Source organism: Mixophyes fleayi, chromosome 9 (assembly GCF_038048845.1).
Source record: "Mixophyes fleayi isolate aMixFle1 chromosome 9, aMixFle1.hap1, whole genome shotgun sequence".
Lineage (NCBI taxonomy): Eukaryota > Metazoa > Chordata > Amphibia > Anura > Limnodynastidae > Mixophyes > Mixophyes fleayi.
In genome coordinates, this window is record NC_134410.1 from 14,242,241 (window position 1) to 14,263,600 (window position 21,360).

Below are 21,360 nucleotides of genomic sequence, written 5' to 3' on the forward strand. Positions count from 1 at the left end.
GATATATGTAAATAATAACTAAGTTGTCTTTTAAAAGCTGTGAAAATTTTATTAGTCATCAAAAAAGATGAAATATAAATATTGTTGGTTAAAAAAAACACGTCCGTAATAATGTATGCTTTTTTCATAGCAATAATAAGACATATAGTTTATATAAACCATTGTCTTTGCTTAAAACCCCATTCAGCATTTCACTCTCTAAACATAATCACAAAGTCATACACCTTTGTAGAACATCACTTTAGTGTAGATATGGGGAATCTTGAAGTCTCTCGACTAGCTGAGGTTGACCCATCTTCTACACACAGTAGAAGCAACTACTTGGTGGGCTTCATTAATATTCCTGAAATACATCCTATCGATGCACCAGAAAGTAACAATATCATTTAATCAAGAATTCTGTATTCTCATAAATATTGGACTGGCCCATAACATGCTGATCAGACAAGTCTAGGTAAAGAATTTGGCTTCTCCAAAATGGTCCAACAGCTTAGTAGTAAGAGGAAGAGGATATTTGTTTTTGACTGTTATTTGCTTTTGTTATCTGTGGGGCGAAGTATATTGTCTTTTTTTTTTAACAAAGAAAATTCCTCCCCTGCTGAAAAAAGAGAGGGGGTCAACTAATTCCTCTTTCTAGGTCCTCCTTAATGTGATTCCCATGGCCTTGTTCTCTGCTCGTACCAAGGGTAGATTATACCACGTGTCGACACCGGTAGCAGATGAAAAGCACAGTCTCCAAGTCGGTGATGTGGCATAACCAATGCTTGTAGTTTGTTGAAAACATCTGAGTTGCCGGATTACTCATGAGGAAGGATAAAGCTGTAAACACTAGAGGGGGCTATAGAGTGACATTATGGGAATCTTTAGACAGGATTGTTGTAGGAGGTAATGTGACTCTCACAACGGTTGATCATTGAACCGTGTTTGATGAAACATGAGTAGAAGAAGATCATGGCACTGACAGAGACGGGATAATGCCAAAAAGTGGTTTTATTTGCTCCTTAGGATATGAAAGAGGTGATGCTTTGACAAGTAGTCATATTTTAATCTTTATTTTATATTATATTTCTCTACAATTAATTTAGTTCCAATGTAACGACTCTTCTAGTGTACACAGTGTTCCAGGTCATTAGAAAAAGCAGATTGTTCATTTTTTTATCGATTTATAGCGACATATTTGTTGTTCTCAATCTGCTGGGTGACGTCAGCACAAAAAGAGATACAATGAACATAAATATTCTTATTAGTATCACTTGCAACTTCATTTTCTGGCATGGTAGCAGCTACCACAAATGTCAGACCCCGAGTATTTTTGGGATCCCAGCAACGCCCCTAACTTTTCCTGAAATGTTTTATTACCTTCCCTTATAAAACAAACATTTATCTGATCCTCTCTGATGTTATAAACAATCTAATTATAAATTAAATCAAAGACTTCTAAAAAAAAAATAAAAAAAAAATATGGCTCTCTGGACCCCGGACTTAGCAGAAGTCATATGGTCCTTGGCAGGCAAAAACAAACAAATAAATGAAATATTACCTACCATACCGATTGTTTTATTTATAAACGAGATTGTTATAATATTTACAAATACTTATAAAAATGTTTCAACACTTTGGCCAGAATTTTTGCTCTGCGCATTCCGTTTTCAAAACAGTGAGGCCAGCTGCTCGAGGGGTGGGGTACGCGTTCCCGGGGCGCAATATTCCGACACCGAGAAGTCCTCCTAATAAAAGACGAATCTGTAATTTAAAGCGGCAATGTCAAACCCCGCAGGTAAAGTGTTGAAACACTTAACCAAACATTGCCGCTTTAAATTAAGAGGAAAAGAAGTCACACTGGCGTTAAAATCGCTTGACGGACACCTCCGTAGTCGGACTCATTTGCGGTCAGCAACCTGCGCCAATCGGACATCTGCAACTTCGGTATACAGGTAAGTCTGCTTTTCTTTACATCGTTTTTTTACAGATTCGTCTTTTATTTGGAGGACTTCTCGGTGTCGTTATGGTGGTAACCGTAAAAACGATTATCACCGGCTCGGACCGCCAAATTTTTCACAAATGAGGATACTGGTGGAGCTGTTGCTATTTGTTTGTGCGTGAAGAAAGTTAAGAAATTTGGGACTTTACAACCTAAATATTTTCCCAGCAGACAGATTGGGCCTGAGTCATTCAGGAGAGCAAAACATAAAAAAAAAAAAAATTAGTAACTTTGCAACTTGTTACAACCATGTTGCATTGGGTGGCGAGAGCCTCCTTTCTTGAAAGAGAAGACCTCACTCTAAAGCGAGAGATCATTAGGCCAATCAATCCAATAAGAACTAGACAGCAAAATACACTTAGGGGCAGATTCATTAAGGAAAGTAAAGCAAAAAAAAATTAGTAACTTTTCACCTTGGCAAAACCATGTTGCTTTGGGAGGGAGGAGGTAAATGTAAAATGTGATGGCAGATTTATAGTTGGGGTAGGACATTTCCTAGATCAACTTTAAATTTCAGTGCAAAAATAAAGCTATCAAGTATTTGTGTCCTACATGAAAAAATGGCCAGTATTTCCTTACATGCAAAAAAATAAACTAATTTGCACCCCTTGCATTGTACCATGGTTTGCCCAGGAGCAAATTTACTCCATATTTTTGCCTTGCTCTCCTTAATGACTCAGGCCCATTATCTTCACATATATAAAAGAAAATAAACTTCAGTTACTAAGGAGTAATTGGTAAAAACATGGAGGTCACTAGTTACTAATTGTCCCTATCTTCTCCTAGATTCCACATGACCATATCCGCCCACGTTATTACACGATGTAGTGTTCCCTTGTGTATTTTGCTATCACATATGTATATTAAGTTCCTCTAGAATTACTGTATTCTGTTTCAGTTCCTTAGCTTTGAACATGTTATTTCCGAGGGAGACAGAAACATTAATTCTTGTTTAGCCTGCAAAGACATTTCACAATGTACAGCGTCAATAGGATTAGGGATTTTAGATTCAAGATAAATGTAGATGAAATGTAACAGAGAACAGAGCGATAAATAGAAACTATTTGGGATATCTTGTGTTTATTTGGAAGGCAACTACATGAATTTGGCAGTGAGCATGATTTTTTTCCCCACACGTCCACTACTATATGTAATATTTGTGCCAAGCAGTGTTAACCGAAAATGTCTTGACTTGGCCGTCATTCATCAAGGAGGCTAACTAGGCACCAACGACAGCTCAATTAATAGGGATTTTGTAATTAGTTTGGAAGTCATTAACAAAGTGCAAAACAGCGACTGCAGTGCAATTGCAAATGCACGCTTAGATTTTCTACTGGGGAGCATAGGACTGTGGAGTGAGATGGCAACTTTTGTGGGGGAGCAGATGTTTGCTCGGTAGAGGGGAGGAATTGGGTGGAGTAATGGTATTGCTAATGAAATGGGTATCTCTGTTTACGCAACAGTGCAGAAACAAGATTCAATTTTGCAGAGCAAGATTACTGTTATGAGATTAATGGATGAAGAGGGTCGTTCCTTGCAATGCACAGTAATTCTGACTCTACAGAAGGACAGGAATTCTGAGCCAGCTGAGAAGCGGTCATGATTGGCCCACATCCTATACCTCAATGGAGAAGTGTAAAAATAAATATCTAGTAAAATAAAAATGTGAAAAAAACATGCATAATGTATATAGGATAGTATGGTTTATGTTTAATTGCACTGTGTAGATTAGTGGATTAACACACACACTGGGCCAGTGATGTCACAGAAGCTCAAGTGACTGCATTCCCAGATCCCATCAGGACACTGTCCTTAAGACATGAGAGAAGCTTTACCTCGATATAATGAAATGGGGAAATAATACTTTTTAACAGAGTTGCAGTGGAACATCAGGGTAACGCTGAACAATGTTTTCATGGTTCATACCTGACATTTTTTTATCTTTAGTGGTCCATTAATATACACTAGTTTAAAGTTATACTATTTCACATTCGTAGACAGATTGAGCTCATTATCTCAGCTCCTGACCTGCCACTTACCTGTTGTAAAGGAGGTGGAGATGGGAGCAGAGCTGACACCATTTCTCAGGGCATGGAGCTGAACGCGGTATTGAGTGGTAGGATCTAGCTGACTCAATGTGAAGGAGGACAGACTGGGCAATAAACGGATCTCCTAAAAGAGATTAGAATGTCGGACATCTGTCTACACAGTTACTAACAAATAGAGGAAGTGAAGAGAGGACAGGAGAGGCAGACCTGAGAGTGAAGAGATGGATGGACATAAGAGCAAAGACAAATTATCAGACTACATGGGTATTGGCGTAATGAGAGACTGGTAGAGGACAGAGAAATCATCGATCCTCACTCACCTTCATATCACAACAACCCCACACTTACTCTAAGATGCTTATGCCATGTCTCGTGTCCTCTATTTATCTCTCATGTCCATGTCTGCCGTTGCACACTGGGCATGATAAATACAAAGTGAGCAGGAGACATGGGCATGAAAAATACATTGGGGGAAGGATATTTCGGCACAATATATATACATAGAGGAAATAATAGATGGGCATGAGAGATGTGTACAGAGCAGAAGAGCATGGGAGACACATGGAGGACAGGAGACATGGGAGACACATGGAGGGAGGACAGGAGACATGGAAGACACATGGAGGACAGGAGACATGGGAGACACATGGAGGACAGGAGACAAGGGAGACACATGGAGGACAGGAGACAAGGGAGACACATGGAGGAAAGGAGACACGGGAGACACATGGAGGACAGGAGACACGGGAGACACATGGAGGACAGGAGACACGGGAGACACATGGAGGACAGGAGACACGGGAGACACATGGAGGACAGGAGACACGGGAGACACATGGAGGACAGGAGACACGGGAGACACATGGAGGGAGGACAGGAGACACGGGAGACACATGGAGGACAGGAGACACGGGAGACACATGGAGGACAGGAGACACGGGAGACACATGGAGGACAGGAGACACGGGAGACACATGGAGGACAGGAGACACATGGAGGACAGGAGACACGGGAGACACATGGAGGACAGGAGACACGGGAGACACATGGAGGACAGGAGACACGGGAGACACATGGAGGACTGGAGACACGGGAGACACATGGAGGACTGGAGACATGGGAGACACATGGAGGACTGGAGACATGGGAGACACATGGAGGACTGGAGACATGGGAGACACATGAAGGACAGGAGACATGGGAGACACATGAAGGACAGGAGACATGGGAGACACATGAAGGACAGGAGACATGGGAGACACATGGAGGACAGGAGACATGGGAGACACATGGAGGACAGGAGACATGGGAGACACATGGAGGACAGGAGACATGGGAGACACATGAAGGACAGGAGACACGGGAGACACATGAAGGACAGGAGACACGGGAGACACATGGAGGACAGGAGACACGGGAGACACATGGAGGACAGGAGACATGGGAGACACATGGAGGACAGGAGACATGGGAGACACATGGAGGACAGGAGACACGGGAGACACATGGAGGACAGGAGACACGGGAGACACATGGAGGACAGGAGACACGGGAGACACATGGAGGACAGGAGACACATGGAGGACTGGAGACACGGGAGACACATGGAGGACTGGAGACACGGGAGACACATGGAGGACAGGAGACATGGGAGACACATGGGAGACACATGGAGGACTGGAGACATGGGAGACACATGGAGGACTGGAGACATGGGAGACACATGAAGGACAGGAGACATGGGAGACACATGAAGGACAGGAGACATGGGAGACACATGGAGGACAGGAGACATGGGAGACACATGGAGGACAGGAGACATGGGAGACACATGGAGGACAGGAGACATGGGAGACACATGGAGGACAGGAGACATGGGAGACACATGAAGGACAGGAGACACGGGAGACACATGGAGGACAGGAGACACGGGAGACACATGGAGGACAGGAGACACGGGAGACACATGGAGGACAGGAGACATGGGAGACACATGGAGGACAGGAGTCATGGGAGACACATGAAGGACAGGAGACATGGGAGACACATGGAGGACAGGAGACATGGGAGACACATGAAGGACAGGAGACATGGGAGACACATGGAGGACAGGAGACATGGGAGACACATGGAGGACAGGAGACATGGGAGACACATGGAGGACAGGAGTCATGGGAGACACATGAAGGACAGGAGACATGGGAGACACATGGAGGACAGGAGACATGGGCATTTTACATACATAGATGAGGTCAGAAGACATGGGAGACACATGAAGGACAGGAGATATGGGCATGATATAAATGGAAAACAGAAGACAAAGGACGTACATAAAGGACAAAGATGAGGTATTAAAGATACTGGGGCAGCACACAGCTTAGTGGTTAGCACTTCTGCCTCACTGGGGTCATGAGTTCGATTCCCAACCATGGCCTTATCTGTGTGGAGTTTGTATGTTCTCCCCGTGTTTGCGTGGGTTTCCTCCCAAACTCCAAAAGAACATACTAGTAGGTTAATTGGCTGCTACCAAATTGACCCTATTCTGTTTGTATGTATGTTAGGGAATTTAGACTGTAAGCTCCAATGGGGCAGGGACTGATGTGAGTGAGTTCTCTGTACAGCGCTGCGGAATTAGTGGCGCTATATAAATAAATAAATGATAATGATGATACTTGGAGAACAGTGGGCATAGCATGAGCATAAATGACAAAAGAAGTGGTCATGAAAGATATTAGGGGGAGTTAGGCATACACAATATAAAACTGAATTTCTGGGCTGTGAAACAAATATTAATACTTGTCACTAATCATTATTAGGTCTATATATTATTTAGATAGCAAGATGACAATTTTTAAAGCTAGTTCCATAATTTTTGTGAATTCCCACTCCATGCTGCCTGAGACTGTGGCTTCAGTCTCCCTCATTGTAGGCACTCCTGCATGGGCTAGAAATAGAAGAATATTAGGTATGTTCTACCTTCGTTTCCCCCTCTGGTGTCTGATAGGTGACCAAGTACCCATCGGGAACTGCATCAGGGGCTTTCCATGTGAGCAGAGCACTACGAGCGGTGATTTGGCTAGCGGCAAGGTTCCTCGGGGTATCAGCACCTGGACAATGAGCGAATGGAGAAATCTCACTAATAAGATAGAAAACGGCACCATTACTGTGTATGACACTGTGACTATGCTGTAGTAATAAGTTATTATAAGTAGGAAATAAAAGCAATAAGTGGAATGAGACAGAAAAGAGTTGTGTAGGATGATTCAAATATCTTAGGAAACCAGAGAGCATTCTGAGAGATCAATGAGTGCAACTCACTAGTGGTGAAAGAGGTGGATGTCGGTGTACTGGTCGTGGATCCTTGTGAACTTTGCACGCTCACAAAGTACTCGGTGTGCGGATGTAAACCAGAAAGAGGAAGCTCAGTTCTGTCACCAGGAACCTGTAAAGTGACTAAGGGGACTGGAGGAAAGAAGGCAAGAGGGGGACTGGGTAAGAGGAACTGTAAGCAAATAATGTCAATTTTAATACATAGAAAAAAACGAGAGTCACGCACAGAAATACTGAGATACTATACACGTTTGATGTTTACTAATAGTGGTAAATGGAGACATAGGGAATGATGGAGAGTTGGATGCAAAAGAGGAGTAACTTAGGAGCACTGAAAAGTATTGTATATAACATATATAATATACACTGTGCTTCTTACTGTTTTCTGCTCTGTAAGTCACTAAATATCTATCCACAGGTCCTGTAGAAGGTTCCCAGCGGAGAAGAGCTGACACTTCCGTCACTTCATGAGCACGCAAAGAGCGGGGACCACCGCCAGCTATGAAAGAAATCTCTCAATGATATATCCATCTCTTATTGACCGCTTATTTCATTTAAATTATGCATAATATAGATTTACACTTGAGGACCAGCTGTAGTAAAAATACCTGTGGTGAAGAAGTCTGTCAGAGGTTGACTTTCCTCAAAACCCCGCACTGAAACGACAGTGACCTCATATTGAGTTCCAGGGATCAAGCCCTTCAATGGGGTGCTGGTTCCAACCACGCTGATACTTTCAGGTTCTCCTGAAACAAAAAAAGGTTAGAAATGAGAAAGGTAGAAATAACTTTGGAGAAAAGTTATGTCCCTATCCCCCCCAAAAAAGTTTTCAATAGATAAAGTGTTTGGGAAGAAAAATAAAGTGGCTTAGTGTTGTAGAAAGTGTAGAATGAGCTATAGGGATGAAGTAGATAAAATGATGAGTAGAGTAATTGGAAACTTGGATAGCCTGAAAGAGGTCACAACATGATGGAAACCTAGAGAGTTAAGAGGAGGTTTGTAGTAGGAGGCGAAGATGAGTAACAATTACCTCCATCAGCAAGTTGGTGGGACACTTTGAAAGTGGTTGACCCAGGATTGGGTGGTTCCCAACTCACTATGGCTGAGGTTTCCTCCACATTACTAAATTTGAGGTTCTTGGGTGATTCCAGATCTAGGATGGAAAGAAAAGCTGAAATGTTCCAAAAGGCAAATGACTAACAAACTCTCACGGCAGATCTCTATAGGCTGACACAAGTTCACCTCTATCTCTATGCACAAATACAATTCTGGTCATTTGTTCACCTCTTAAAATTCACTTAAATATCTCATCCCGCAACAGAAAATCTTACTTTTGTATGTGGACACCCAGTGAAGGTCTTTCCTGCAACTGGGCAAAAGACTGTGAAACTATCAGCAGGGTATTGTTCCTTATTACCTAGAGGAGCCGTCTTTCCCGTGTCTTCTAAACCACCATGTTCTTTTCCTTCTCTGACACCATGTAATGTAACTGTGTAGAAGGTATCCGGTTGTAGGCCAGAGAGAAGGAGAGTTCGTTCTGCGCCATCTGCCGTCACGGTTTTCAGGGACCCATCTTTATCTTGGATTCCATATCGAACAATGAAGGAATCGAAGGTGCCCTCTTGAACGTCCCAGGAAAGCTGAATGGCATGTGGGCCTTGTGAAGTGATGTAGAGGTCATTAAGGACAGGGGGACCTACAGCTTCAAGGAAATCTAACAGAATAAGGAACAAAAAGAAAGTAATAGTAAAAATAAAACAAAATAACAAAGCTAAACGTGAGTAAGAAAAATATAAATAGTAAAATGAAAGGTTGAATGATAGAGGAAAAGAACGAAGGACAAAGAGTGTTTAATATAAAAATTGTGCCAAAATACATCCAATGTTTAGATGAATCGGTGGAATTTATGGGCCCTCCAGCATTAGTTGACCTAATTTTTCCACAATTGATGATATATTTCAGCAACAACTGAAGTGTTGAAGAAGGTGCCCATTCTTGAAGTACAGAAAATGGGACATACTATCTTAAATGAAAACATTTAACATACTGATGAATTACCTGTTTTAATCTCAGTGGACAAAGGTTTGCTTCTCTTCTCCCCACTTAGACCATACACATTGAATTCATACTTTCTAGAAGGCAGGAGTCCATGGACAATAGTGCTGGTGTCTTCTCCTGCAATCTGTAGCTCCCTTACTCCACCTTCAGGCTCCCGATACTGCACTATAATCCAATCAAAGGGAATCTTGCCCTCCACCGTCCATGATAACTTTACAGATTCCTTGGTCACATCAGAAGCCACCAGCTCAACTAGATGAGGGGCTGAGGATGGAGGTTCTTTTTTTGTGACTGTAGAAATAGTAGCATTACTTTAGTCCAGGGTTTCCCAAACCCAGTCCTCAGGGCTCCCCAACAGTGCAGGTTTTCCATATCTCCTTGCTGGAGCACAGGTGTATTCATTACATTGTAACAGATCCACAGGTGGTCCTAATTATGTCACATGTGATCCAGAAAACCTGCACTGTTGGAGAGCCCTGAGGACTGGGTTTGGGAAACCCTGCTTTAGTCAATGAAGGTTTACAGTACAAGGCAACTAAATTATATACAATTGACACAATCACATATATTTGATTAATAATTTAGGATAGTTTATAACATGAAAGATCCACCGGAAGTTCTGGAATATTAATTTTACATGTAGAAGGGACATACAAGCTATAGTTAGTTTTGTCAACATTCATAACATTATAGGAAATATAATCAGATGGTGAAAACAGCAGTACGTAAAAGTACTTGAGAAATGTGAAGGCTTTGCAGAGAGATAAAATGAAGAGGAGGCTACACAGACCAAAGAACTTGACATGTGTCGATGGAATTAGCTGAGGAAAGATGTCCACCAGTTTTGGAAAATAGAATGTACAGGGCAATGTCTTGTGGGGTAAATGTATCAAACTGAGAGTTTTCCGGCAGGTTTGATAAACCAATCCGATTCTAGCTATCATGTATGTAGTACATTCTAAAAAATGACAGCTAGAATCTGATTGGTTGCTATAGTCAACATCTCCATCGTCATTTTCAAACCCGCCGGAAAACTCTCAGCTTGATACATCTAACCCTTGGGCTCCATTGAGGGAGATATTGAGAAGTCTTGAGAAGATAAAGCTTATGTATGGGGTCTTCTAACAAGGAGATATCATTTTTAGATCAAGGGCCATATGGACATGGAACTAAAATGATGGTGACCTTTATTGGTTGATCTCACACTCCTGTAAATCACCAACTAGTTCAGAAGTATATACATACAAGAGATTCACACATTTTTAAACTAATCTGGTGCCTGTTTCGTGAAAGGGTCCAAGAGATGCAAGTTCATGAGCATGCTGGAGGTACCTCTGTAATCAATTATATATATATACACATGCTCTAAGAACTGAATGATCTGATGAATGTAATAGAGTTGTCATATCACAATAAGAGATTTGTATTTGGCAAAACAAACTAACAAATGGAATATTGGGTCCTACGTTTTTGCCTAATTTTTGAGCCCTTTATTGTAAGCTCTGATGGTTGCCACATTACCCGTGCTGGTTTCAGCTATAACCGCTTTGCTTTTCTTTCCTCCTGAAATTCCATACAGAATAAACTTATATTTCTTCCCAGGCTTCAAGTCTTCAACTGCCAAAGAACGCTGCTCTCCATCCAAACTAATCTCCACCGGTTTCCCCTCGGCGTCCCGGTACAGGAGAAGGAAAGAGTCAAATTCCCCTCCATCTACGATCCAGGACAGACGGAGAGACTCACTCTGGACATCAGACACAGAGAGGGACTGTAGATGTGGAGGTAGATACTTCTCTGTAGAAGAACAAACACAGGAACTCACACAAAATCAAGATTATACTGTAACAGTTCTTATCTATAGCTTTTCATATCCTTATTAAATCCTGGGTATAGTGAAATTGTTGGGAAGACACAATACTTTAGTATTTCTATCCATCTCATTTACTGACTTGAACACACTTATAATGAAAAGTAGAGGATGGTGTAGGGATCATCGTAAACTATTGAGAAAGTTTTGCTTTTGGGTTTTTCAAATGATCACATCAAAGGCAAAACATTTACTGACAAACTGAAAAGAGACTTTGACCGATCACCTGTTTATTAAAAAATGTAAGTTGCCTAATGTTTGCGTTCTCAATCAGGATCTCTGATTCCTATAACTTAAATGTTCCGTTACGCCAGTGTCCAACTAAATGAAGTTGACAAAAGCCCAATGTTTAAACCATTTGGGAGAAAGGGAAACTTCTGTTTCTTCAACTATCATCATCACCATTTATTTATATAGCGCCACTGATTCCGCAGCGCTGTACAGAGAACTCATCCACATCAGTCCCTGCCTCATTGGAGCTTACAGTCTGAATTCTCTAATATACACACACAGACAGACAGACTAGGGTCAATTTTGATAGCAGCCAATTAGCCTACCAGTATGTTTTTAGAGTGTGGGAGGAAACCAGAGCACCCGGAGGAAACCCATGCAAACACAAGGAGAACATACAGATAAGGCCATGGACGGGAATTGAACTCATGACGCCAGAACTGTGAGGCAGAAGTGCTAACCACTAAGCCACCGTGCTGCCCAACTATACAATACTATTACTAATAACATAAATTAACATTTTTGTGCATTAATCATATATTTATCACAGATTGTCTTCAAGAGCATGTAATCTCTCATAAAAATTTACTTTCAAGAATTATTACCGGGATGACCATAAATTCCACCTTGAGAGCATGTTTCAAGATGAAAACTGGTTTCCGGTTGAACGTTGCAATCTGACCATTGAATTATGGTGGTGCCAGAACTCTTATCAATCCAATCTGTTTTAGATAAAGTGGACATTTAGCAAAGTGCTTTGTATTTCATACAGAAAATCATTTTTGCTATAATGGTCTATGGAGGGTCACCTTTTTTTTTTATTCATGATCTACCCAAGAAAATTTTAGATCGTAAATATTTTTTGCAAAGTTTCTACCATGGACCTACATCTACCTGTTTCTTCTCTGTGGCATTATCACAAAGTACTATATGTTCTAAATGAAGGTTCAGATGGCCTTGTTGTGTTGGCATATATGAATGTTTGGCTCTAATAGATTTAATGGACATCACTAATTTGAAGTGGACATTTTCTATAAATACATGAATATCATACACCAAAAGTTGTCCTTGGCCTCTATTTCTGGCTCTCTCCTCACCTGTGGTGGTTTCAGCCGTCACTGGTTTACTTCTCTTTCCACTCGTTATGCCATATAAGACAAATTTATATTTTTTTCCAGGTCGTAGGTTCTTCACATCAAAGGACCTCAGATCCTCTTTTAGAGTAATTTCTTGTGGTCGACCTTCTGCGTCCCGATAATAGAGAAGAAAAGATTCAAAGCCTCCACCTGTGACCTCCCAAGAGAGATGGACGGAATCTTTGCGAATATCGGACAGTGAAAGGGACTCCAATCGAGGAGGTTGAGGTTTTTCTAGAGAACAGAGAAAGGTAACAGAATTATAATCTGTGAATCCAGATAAAACAAGAGGAAAGTAAGGAAGAGATAGAGCCATGGCCACTGAAGAGGGTAGTATTATAGAGAGATTCAGCACTGTAATATCTCAGACAGGGCAGATACCTTTCAGATTACCAACCACTTCACTAAAAATAGCTCAGCTCAACTCAACTACAAATAGTTCTAGCTGTCCTCTATCTCCTCACTGGTGCCCAATGTTCAGTGATATCACATTCATGTTGCCACCACCCCATCTATCCAATATAACTCAAGACCAGAATTTCTCAACCCTATGTCCAAACACTCCAATATAGACAATATAGAACGGTCAAATGCAGAGATTACTGGGGGGAGGGAAAGCTTTAATTTTGCTAATAGGTTGGCAGAATCAAGAATTCTAGGTGGCCACCAGCTACATTATCCCCTTGTTATGTTAAGATATCATATTCTGTCCCCACCTTACTCGTGCCCTTCCGTACCTGTGAAAACATGGATGAACTCCGGCTCGCTGTAACTCTCCCCCCAGATACCTCGGAGCTCCACAGTGTAATTAACCTCTGCCACCAGCCCAGGGATGAGGAAAGATGTCTGGTCCCCTCTCAGAGTTTCCTCTTGAATCGGGCCTCCGGGGGGCCCATATTGAAGTAAATATGCATCAAAATCACCATCCAGGGGCTCCCATGACAATCGGAAGGAATCTGGCCGGACTTCGGATACAGAAAGGGGGGAGAGGCGAGGTGGGGTGCCTCTGTCTGGTGAAGAATCTGTGCAAGGAATCAAATGAGTTCCATGGATATCAGCCAATGCTTATGCTAAAACAAACATTGTCTAAAATGAATATAAGCAATTAATTTAGTGCTACGGAATTTACTTAGCCCCATCCCTAAGATGACGACTTGGATGTAAGTAATGTTACTCAGGCACATTATAAGCACATCTTCTACAATTACATTGCTAACTGCTGAGCTGGTGAAACTCTGTCCAACATCGTAACTGGATGAACAGATTTTACTGATAATTTTTATTGTGTTGGATTCTAAACAAGATCCTAACCAGACACTAAATGTATAAAGACCTGAGTGGACACTGTAGTGTTAGCACATATGAATGGCTTAATGAGCACCTATTATCATCATCAACATTTATTTATATAGTGCCAGCAGATTCCGTAGCGCTTTAGAATTGGGAGTGTTTGCGTGGGTTTCCTCCGGGTGCTCCGGTTTCCTCCCACACTCCAAAGACATACTGCTAGGTTAACTGGCTGCTGTCGACATTAACCTTAGTGTGTATTTGGTAATATAGACCGAAAGCTCCACTGGGACAGGGAATGATATGAATGATGAAATATTCTCTGTAAATCGCATCGTACTATGTAGGCGCTAATTAAATAACTGTTAATAAATGAATATATATTCAGTGAAGCATTGCATAAAGGTTTTGGATACAATACAATATTTTAGGAGTCTAACGCCACCAGACTTACCTCTAACTACAATCTTAGGGATTAGGGAACACTTTTATTTCCTCCAATATTTAAGTTAAATCTGGTCAGATCTCTATTGCGCTTTTTAAAAGTTGATATCATAATCACTCTCACTCATCTTGTACTATATTAGTGATATATTCCACCCTTATACGAAAGAGGCTCTGGATTCTTCTGTGTTGTCTCTAAATGCAAGTCAGATCTGGGAAGGTCCTTGGAAAAGGAGGCCTTCTGGTCCACCATGGCTCAATCCATGTACTTCTATTTCAATGGTACCAAGTCCCAAGTAGAATTGCACAGATTGTGCTTTTGTTATTTTTATTCTATTTGTTTTATTACTTTTTTTTATTACTTTTCTTACATACAGGTCCTATTTGCTTGATTTTAAACTCCATACAATCTCTAATATCAACCTCCAAAAACACTCAGAGGAAGCATTATTAAGTCATCAAACGGTGGTGGTCAACAGAACGAAACAAAAACAATTTTCATATTTACTTCCACAAAAACAGACTATTGCCGAGACATGGAGTTGTTCTTCCATAAACCTCATAGAAGTATAAAAAAAACAGTTAACTGGACAAAGGTTAATGAAAGCTCCCTGCTATTCTCAAACACTCACAACAATTTGTTGAAGATAAGGTTGATGAATTTGTTACTTTTTTTTCCTTCAGAAATTAGATGAGTCAATTCTATTCATATAGTTTGCTAAATATAGTTATATCTTGGTGTCATGAGCATATCAAATCATCGTCATCAATCATTGTGATCAATCCTCGTCATCAATCATTGTCATCATTCATGGTCATCAATCATGGTCATCAATCATGGCCATCAATCATGGCCATCATTCATGGTCATCATTCATGGTCATCATTCATGGTCATCATTCATGGTCATCATTCATGGTCATCATTCATGGTCAAAAATCATCGTCATCATTCATGGTAATCAATCATGGTCATCATTCATGGTCATCATTCATGGTTATCATTCATGGTCGTCAATCATCGTCATCAAGCACCACAGAACTCTGCAGCAGCAAAATACAATCACATATCAAAATAGAAGTACTGGCTAGGTTGAAGAATGAGGTGCAGACGTAATAGGTACAGAGGGACCTGAGCATGAAAGCTTACAGTCTAGATGTTGTATCCAATATTCTTTAACTACACTTCCTGCGTTCTATCACGCTACTATCATTTCTTATTTTTTTCTCCTTTTCCATGAGAGTGCTTCATGGCGGTCAAGACCACCTGGAGATTACCTTAAAGAAACCATGTGAAAATATTAATTTATCATAACAACCTTTAAATTGACTCTGTGTGACCATACTTGTTGCATTTGAACAAAATCCCCAATAAAATATGTTGAAATAATAGATAATACAGTTTTTCTATACACATCTTTCATAACTCTATATCCGAAAGTTGACCTCAAATGCAAAATAAAAAAGGCAATTCATGAGGACAGGAATAGAGAGAGATATTTAAATATCCCTTTTTTATTTAAAATGTTCCCCTCTCCCCTACATACTTTGGCAGGATTTACTGTAAGTCTTACTGCCAATTTAGCTTGTTTGAACATGAATAAGTCAGGGAGAGGGTAAGTGACAGACAGAAATTTGCTTGTCCCAAAATTCCGCGGAGCACAAAATGTGAACTTAACGTTCATAAATAACAGCTGCTTTATTTTCTCACAGTGGGCTAGATTTTTTTTTATCATTAATTTTGTATTAACAGACAAACATCCCAAACGACTTCCTAAATAGGGTTAAAACCTGCACAAGCAACAAATTATCTAATAAGAAACAACATTTTGTATATGATTGTTTTGTAAATAACTTGGGGTTTTCTAATAATCTCTTTGCGTGCAAAAGAAAATTAAGCATCTCCCCAGCCCCTTTGTATTACACCACGGTTTGTTCAAATGCAAATTAGCATTTTTTAGTTCACATGAGGCCCGAGATGTGTTTTATGGGAACAGCTCACCCGCTTCTAGTTTCATCATCGCCTATTGGCTGTGGTGTCAGTACCCTTGCACCCTGCTCCCATACCGCTGCAATTAGGGGAGATGATGAGGAAACAATACCCTACAACTGCCCCCATAACGGAGAGGTGCGTGTAAGTGTGGGCTAACAATAGGGGGAATGGAAAATTGAAAATATTCAAGGAATGGTGGAAGGTCCCCAAATACTGACCAAGCTTATTAATACATATCCCCTGTTTAAATTCAAAACAGAACAAGCACCAAGGGGTTAATGCGGAGAGTGATATGTGCCAGTGTGTGTAGCGTATCTGGTGTGAAACTGCTTTGCCCGTGCCCAGCACGAATATGAGGCTATACAGACTCGCTTGATCCTGGCACTTACCCCTGCATGCGCCTGGAGAGGCAGAAAGGGGCTGTATGACTGAGGGCAGTAAAGGCGCATTCACGTAAATGTAGCTCACGCAGACCAGCCAAAGCGTGCACATGCCCCTGTTAGGAGGTGCAGCCTTGGCACCTGCTGTAGGATCCTCGCTGATGATGACTTATGGAAAACCGTGCATGTTTTTTTTAAGAGTAATTTATTCCTATTTTGCAGCCAACTCTGCATCAGATTCCAAATTACACAGCATTTCCCTATGATACGTTGCAACACTGAAAAACAGGGTTTTTTTTAATGTGGAAAATGAAAACAGGATATTTTTGGGATTAACAAATTTCAAAAAAGCCCCAAACACTGACAACCAGAAACCTGAGTGACGCAGCAGATTTAGATTTAAACATAGAAAACGTCACTGGCACAACGGACTTCAACTGTTTGCAACTATATTATATACTGTAAACTCCCTAATTAACCTTGTTAAGATTTGCACAGTCGTTGCCATGGACAAGATGGCACTATCTATATTTTGCGATGACAGATGCAAAACTAGTTTTAACAGCCACATCTGGCAGCTGTCCGTATGCACTAAAATGAATGACCTTTTTCTGGTGGAATGTCAACAAAAAATTCCTTGGTAAACATTCACTTGACAGAATTAACAAGAATTTTCCTAAAGATGAAGCCGGCTTAATCCTCAAATTGTATGTACTTGCAATAATGAATAGTAAGTGCATTATGAATCATGCACCATTAACTGCGGTCTAAAAGGTCTCTTTAGCATGTGTAATATGCTGTATACATTATGCTTCTCATTTACGTAGCACAAAATAGCTGTGGGGCTCTGCAGAATTCTCTCTGGTAGTGTCACCTCCCTCTATTTCATCCAAAGCACATGGGTTTATGGAACAATGGAAGGAATACCTCCCAACTGTCCTGATTTTAGCGGGACAGTGTCGATTTTAGATCTCTGTTTCACCCATGAACATGTTTGTCCTGCAGGTCAAAATGTTAGGGTAAGGAGAAGTATCTAATGGGTAGCCTAGTGACTTACAATGCTAGGTAGCCTAGTGACTTACAATGCTAGGTAGCCTAGTGACTTACAATGCTAGGCAGCCCTCAGAGCGCGTGACCAAGCCCTGTTGAGCCATAACCACGCCTCCTTTTGTGATGTGACTCCGCCTCCTGTCCCGCTGCCAGAGACAGACATATTGGGAGGTATGGGAAGGAGTTAGGGCGTTCCTTGCAAAAGGATTATTGCAAAATAATTGAAATGAGGTAATGGGATGTTGAGAGGGCATATTTTCAGGGGCGTTCCTTGTTTTGTGGGGGGACACGGACCCATTTCCCTCAGTAAAAGGACTTGATTTTTGGTGTTGGTGGAGATCTGGGAGTATATTTACTAAACTGTGGGTTTGAAAAAGGGGAGATGTTGCCTATAGCAACCAATCAGATTCTAGTTATCATTTTGCAGAATGTACTAAATAAAAGATATGTAGAATCTGATAGGTTGCTGTAGGCAACTTCTCTATTTTACAAACCCGCTGGAAATTTGCAGCTTGATACATTTATCCCCTAGAATCTGATTGGTTGCTATAGGCAACATCTCCACTTTTTCAAACCCTCAGTTTAGTAAATATACCCCCTGGTCACATTATAAGTTTATAGTTGTATTTCAGTGAATAAGCACTTTGTTGACTATAAAAACATAGTTTCAAAGAAACAAAAGTATGTCATGTAATAAAGACAATCAGTGACGTCATGTCATTCCGTGCCGCTAGGCCACACCTTCAAGCCATTGTGTTGTGAAAGAACTACTACATAGGAATAAGACCGACAGGAAAGCTCTGGGAGTAAATAGGTGGAACAGAGAAAATGAGAGTCACACTCTACTGAATAGAGTGCTCTGCAAACAGACTTTGTAACATCTACATAGAAAATAGTCCTATAATTGGTATATTATTATAGATTTAATAAGAGTCTCCATTAGACAAAACAAAGACAATATAAAAATAGAAAAAGAGTGTCTATAAGAGAGGCCGACCTCTTGCCTGGACAAGCATTTGCAATTCTTATTACACTCTATTCAGCATTCTTTTCTAGGGCCTGTACTAGCTTTACATCTCTCTAGCATCACATATGTGCACTGGCAGATGTGTTTATTCATCACAAATGGATTAACAGGCTGGACCGAAACTCACAGCAAAGAAACATCGTTCTCCAATAGAAGATAAAATAGATGTAAGGGAGGATTTACAACTATTTTGAACTGAGGTTACGTTGGGTGCGGCTGAAAAGCGCATCACGTGTCTGCCAAATTTAGCTAAATCAATGTGATTGATAAGTACAAGATGTGCAGTCAGTGTGTACGCGGATTTGAGAAAAGCTAAACACTGCGAAGGCTGGTTTCCTCGGAGGGGCGGACGAGTCTCTGGTTCTGTTTGTCGTGTGCTAAGAGATTAGTCATCGCAAAGCTATCTATTTACTTGTAACAAAAGCAACAATAATATTGTTGCGGGTTTGGGATTCCCCAAGAGCTGGTTGATTGACGGTCTGTAATCAACACTGTCCTGCTCCATTATGTCAGACGAGGGTTGCAGCTTGACTTCCATCAACTCTATAATTACTCCATTACTAGATCACCAAATCCATTGACCATATGTATGTTTGTACCGTAAGCCGGCTATGACGTAGGACAAAGACTATGGGTGAGCGGAAGGGGCAGCTGCCTTTGATGCAAAGAGGCTCAGCCTTGATTATAATTCTTTCCTTCTACAAATTAACAGAGACTACTCCGTCAATGTAAAGTCTTCACCTGATCAGTATCAGCAAGGGCTTTTCCATGTTGTTTTTAGTTTAATTTAAGCCCCACAACTTTGCTATGCAGTGATTGGGTTTATGATTGGAGGCCTGAAGGGACAGTCATGGCCCAACATCATTGCCTTTAGTGTGGAAACATTTTGTCCTTACGTTGCTGTCCAACAGTGGATCATTAGAATATCATAATCAAACCCTCATTACTATCCCAACATAAATCCATCAGTGAATACAACATAAATGTGTTCCGATACTACAGAAGAACATAAATATACAGCCAGTATTACATAACTTAAACATTACTATGCTAACAAAAGACGCACAGTACAACAGCATATTAACTGTTAACGAGACATTGGTATACAACCAGCAGGTCAACACTAGACAACTCCTACACCATTAGTAGAACATAAGTACACTAACAACAGACCATCACTAAAGAACCAATATACAACCAGCATATCATGCCTACACTATCCTTAAACAAGTGACATAACGTGACTAGACCACACAAGCAGACCATCAGTAGAACACTGATGTAGGACCATACTGGAATATCTCGGTGCCATCAGTAGATCATTAGATGATCACTATAACATCAGAAGAAAATCATTGTACAGCCTAAACTATGAATAAAACAACTGCATGCGGTCAATAAACAATCCATACAGCCTCTGTATGCCATCAGCAGATAATCGTTACAACATCTCTATGCCATCAGTAGATCATGAGGACACCTCTATGTCATCAATACATCATCATAACAACATCTCTATGTCATCAGTAGATCATGAGGACACCTCTATGTCATCAATACATCATCATAACAACATCTCTATGCCATCAGTAGACTATTAGAACATATCTTTACTCTCCATAAATCATCATTACAACATATGTATGTCATGAGTAGATCACTAGAACCTATCTATGCAATCAGTAGATCATTAGAACATGTCTATGTCCTCAGTAGATCATTACAACATCTGTGTCATAAGTAGATCATTAGAACATGTCTATGTCCTCAGTAGATCATTACAACATCTCTGTGTCATAAGTAGATCATTAGAACCTAGTTATTCAATCAGTAGATCATTAGAACATGTCTATGTCCTCAGTAGATCATTACAACATCTCTATGCCATCAGTAGATCATTAGAACCTATCTATACAATCAGTAGATCATTAGAACATGTCTATGTCCTCAGTAGATCATTTCAACATATCTATGTCATCAGTAGATCATTAGAACATATCTATACAATCAGTAGATCATTAGAACATGTCTATGTCCTCAGTAGGTCATCATTTCAACATCTCTATTCCACCAGATCATTACAACAAGTATATGTCATCAGTAGATTATTAGATCACATCTATGCAATCAGTAAAACACCTCTATGTCCTCAGTAGATCATTATTACAACATATTTATGCCCCCAGTATATTATTAGCACACCAATGTGTTATCAGTAGATCATTAAAATATCTTTATGTCATCAGTAGATCATTTCAACATATCTGTACTCTTCATAGATCATCATTACAACATCTATATGTCATCAATAGATCATTAGGACATATCTATGTAATCCGTAAATCATTAAACCATGTTTATGCTCTCAGTATATCATTATTACAACATCTCTATGCCCTCGGTAGATCATTAGAACACCTACATGCACTAATTATACAATCATTACAACATACCTATGCTATCAGAAAATCATTAGAATATATTTATCCCTGCAGGAGCTCATTAGAACACCTCTATATTCTCTGTAAA

At 40.5% G+C, this 21,360-nt stretch overlaps 1 protein-coding gene across 2 annotated transcripts in view; it reads right to left on the reverse strand.

The window, feature by feature from the left end:
• TNXB (tenascin XB) overlaps positions 1-21,360 on the reverse strand; it is a 69,948-nt gene that overhangs the window by 11,189 nt on the left and 37,399 nt on the right. For both annotated transcript variants that reach the window (XM_075186525.1, XM_075186526.1), the window contains 11 exons: positions 13,389-13,673; positions 12,613-12,885; positions 10,939-11,211; positions 9,418-9,708; positions 8,777-9,073; positions 8,390-8,512; positions 7,968-8,105; positions 7,739-7,858; positions 7,348-7,491; positions 7,006-7,136; positions 4,021-4,153 (listed from right to left, as the gene is read on the reverse strand). In XM_075186525.1, the coding sequence (XP_075042626.1) occupies positions 4,021-4,153; positions 7,006-7,136; positions 7,348-7,491; positions 7,739-7,858; positions 7,968-8,105; positions 8,390-8,512; positions 8,777-9,073; positions 9,418-9,708; positions 10,939-11,211; positions 12,613-12,885; positions 13,389-13,673 (2,208 nt within the window). The remainder of the gene's footprint in view (positions 1-4,020; positions 4,154-7,005; positions 7,137-7,347; positions 7,492-7,738; positions 7,859-7,967; positions 8,106-8,389; positions 8,513-8,776; positions 9,074-9,417; positions 9,709-10,938; positions 11,212-12,612; positions 12,886-13,388; positions 13,674-21,360) is intronic.